The 3,527-nt window shown below is 38.3% G+C and overlaps 1 protein-coding gene across 1 annotated transcript; it reads left to right on the top strand.

Annotated features, from left to right (window-relative positions):
* On the top strand, positions 1,438-3,260 carry LOC18776689. Its single transcript, XM_020564817.1, has 3 exons — positions 1,438-1,950; positions 2,045-2,217; positions 2,829-3,260. Exons 1-3 carry the CDS (start codon positions 1,531-1,533, stop codon positions 2,947-2,949), a joined length of 714 nt encoding a protein of 237 aa, XP_020420406.1. The 5' UTR covers positions 1,438-1,530; the 3' UTR covers positions 2,950-3,260.

Genomic DNA, 3,527 nt, shown 5'->3' with positions numbered 1-3,527 from the left:
TTACAAGCGATAGTTTAAACTGCATAAAAAATGAGATTTTTACACATACATCATCAAGATTTCATCGAGTTAGAACCACAATTACTGATCTACAAATCAAAACTATTTTTTACTAGAATAGACTCTGTTGCATTTTTAACTTCTTAATTATCTTTTAATTTTAATAAATTTGAGAAAGTGTCTTTTTAATTTAGTGGTTTGTCTCTTACTTACAGCATGGCCCAGGGGATGGGAACACAGAAATTATGCCAAACCATATGCGGCCAAACCGTATGCGGCCTCACCCATTCCTAACGTGGTATTTCAGTTACTTTTCATTATAGAGATGGACAATCTAGGATGGCGGTCCTGTCTCTGTCCCATTGCCATTGGGATCTCATCGATTATCAATCAATGGATGGTTTACTTTGTTTCTCTTAATACACTGTAAATTTGCATAAATTAGTTCTTGGTTAAGTGATACTTATATTTTTAATATTCGAACATGTTTAAGGTACGATTTTCCCTTCCACATTTTAACATAAATCTGTTTTTCGAAATTGAGCTTTAAGTGATTGAAGTTTCTTGCACATAAGCAGTTCATGGTATAGATAGGTATAGATTGTGACACTATTTAATCAAAATCTCCTTGTATGCAAATTGCAATGGATGATACCTATCACTTCCAACCTTAGAACATTGCTCAGAACATATGCTTGTGCCTTGAAAAATGTCGTCGTATGTTTCTATCAACCATAGTTGGCAATTCAAAGGTAGTTCTTATGGAAAGGCACCATTATAATTAACAAAATACACTCGATGTCTGCTTGAGCCTCAAGGTCAAGATTAGGACCAAACATTAGCACTTTTTTTTTTTTTCTTCCGAACTAATTTATCGACTCAAAGAAATGACAAATCGATGAATTTTTCTTGTTTGAGGCAAGATGTAGACCAAATCTATTGCAATAGTAAAGTAAGCAATTTGAGAGTTAAATATATTTTCTTTCACTAATTGCCTCCGTAAATATAGCGATTAACTTGAGAATCAAAAAGAAAATAAACCAACAAATTTTAACTTTTAAACAGCTACAAACATCAAATTGCTACAATGCTAAATTGTAGTATTATTTGATAACCTAATGGATTTGATTCATCTGCTTAGATTTTCAACACGGCATATCGCTTGAGTAAGCCGTTTGGACAAGAAAAAAATGGTTTAAGCGGAACACAGTCCGTACAAATGGGACCCACAAGATTTGTCCCGACACCTGCACTTGGCACTTGACACTGCTTTTAGTTTCGTTCATTACCCGATCACGCTCTTCCCGCCTATTCCATCGGAGTTGCCTACTCACTAGCCACCCTCACGTGCACCACCACACGTGTCCTCATCTCGTAGGACCCCAAGTCAACTCCGTCAGCGCATCCAACGGCGAAGACGAACTATATATACGCCTTCTCACGGGCCTCCACCCAAAAAGCAGAAATTATAAACTCTCACTTTGCTCAACACTGGAAAAGTAAGCAAAACAAAAGCTTCATTAAGCAGTTATGGAAGCTGTAATGATCCGAACCGGTTCGATTTCGGCCCAGTCGCCGGCCGTGCCCGGTTCGCCCAGAGTGTCCCTCTCCCGAAACGACTCGCTGTCCAGCGTTTTCTCCGGCCCGAGGAGCACCGTCGGATCTCCAAGGATCTCTCTTCATCTCGACGTCAATCACCGGAGAGATAAAATGATCCGGAGAGCTCGGTCGGAGAGCGACATTCTCAGATCGGAGAACGATTTTGCGGCGAAATCGCCCGCTTTTCCTGCGGAGAAGCAGCGGTTTCCTGGCGGAGATCGTGGAGTCAACGCTTTGTCGACAGTCGACGAAGGCGAGCAGAAAAAGCTCGGAGATTATTATCAAGAAATGCTAAAGTCAAATCCCGATGACCCTCTGCTTCTGAGAAACTACGGAAAATTCTTGCATGAGGTAATTAATTAAATTAATTATAGTTTTGTGGAAATAAAATTAGCAAGGAAATGAAATTTGACTTTCGATTTTATGTGAAATTGGATGACTGAAGGTGGAGAAGGATGTGGCGGGAGCTGAAGAGTGCTATTGCAGAGCCATATTGGCGAGCCCTGGAGATGGCGACTTGTTGTCGCTGTACGCAAAGCTGATCTGGGAGACGCACAGAGACGAGGAGAGAGCCAAGTCTTACTTTGATCAGGCCGTTTCTGCTTCCCCTGACGATTGGTATGTTATTTTTATCTATCTTTGCTTGGTTGTTAAAAATATACAAGTTACATGCAAACGCGGGTTTGCCCTGTTGGCCAAGGTAGTGAGCCGGTACCGTGCACCCAAGTTCGAGTCTAGACTCTTACTTTTATAAAAAAAAACAGAGAAGAAAATAGAAGAAGTATTGTCGAGCCAGTCTAGACTCTGTTAAGATGTCGGTAGATCTTGTTGACGACAATGATATCGATACATTATCGAAGATTACTACTAAGTTTTGGCGAAGAGAGACAAATTAGATGGCAAAATGGCCAACCATAAATGAGATTCGAACTTCCAAATGATAATAAAAATGAAATACAATCACATCAATCGTTAGTTAGATCCAAACTTTTGAGGTTTAATTTGATGTTTGTAACATTACTCGTTTTTGCATAGCCGAGTTTGATTGAACAAAGTGCAAGAAATTTTGTTCGATTTCGAAACTTTTTCTTTTTGTTGAACGTAGTTTTCTTGTCAACCAAACATATATCACTACTTAATCCCATGATCAGACTGGAAACTCAAAATTAAAATTACAAGTCAATACTCTTCTTAATATATATAACTATATTATGAATGTGTACATGCAGCATGGTGTTGGGGGCCTTCGCTAGCTTCATGTGGGAAGCAGAGGAAGATGAAGAGGAGAATGAAGAAATCAACCCAAACGTTCAAGTTTCACCAGCGCCAGCTCTAGTTCATGCCTTTTAGCTGAAAATACTTCATATGTCGCACGCCAAGGTAGATCGGGAAAAGAGTTCATGAGAAAAGGCTTTAATTAACTAATTAACCTCAACATCAAGAAATAAAAAGCTATGTTAATTATATAGAATGTAGCTAGCTATGAGATAAAAGAGGTTCCATGCTCTTTTTCTCTGTGTTTATTTCATTTGCTTGTCTGCTTTCTTTCCTTGTAAATTTTTTATCTAATCTAATCTCCCCTTTTGTGCATCTTATCAAATGTGTACAAATATATATATTTGTACATTATCTTCCTCTATGGTGAAGACACTGCCATACTTTTTATTTTTATGTTCTTGAATAATATGACGTTCACATCAATTAATGTATGATCTTAAAAATCTGCTGTGAATATATGATATCAATGAAGAGGGCAGAAGTCCAACCAAGAAGGACGCATGAAAATCTGCTGTAAAGATTGTTTGAATTTTCAAAACCCACTAGAAGGGCCAAAAGGTGCATATGAATCTTATTAATTTACACACGTTGCTTACAGACTCCAAGATAGAACTAGATGTGGATACAAGTTGCTCAATTCTGTTATTGAC

Source organism: Prunus persica, chromosome G5 (assembly GCF_000346465.2).
Source record: "Prunus persica cultivar Lovell chromosome G5, Prunus_persica_NCBIv2, whole genome shotgun sequence".
Taxonomy (NCBI): Eukaryota; Viridiplantae; Streptophyta; class Magnoliopsida; order Rosales; family Rosaceae; genus Prunus; species Prunus persica.
The sequence above is the reverse complement of the archived record's forward strand: the minus strand, read 5'-3'. Positions and strand labels throughout refer to the sequence as shown.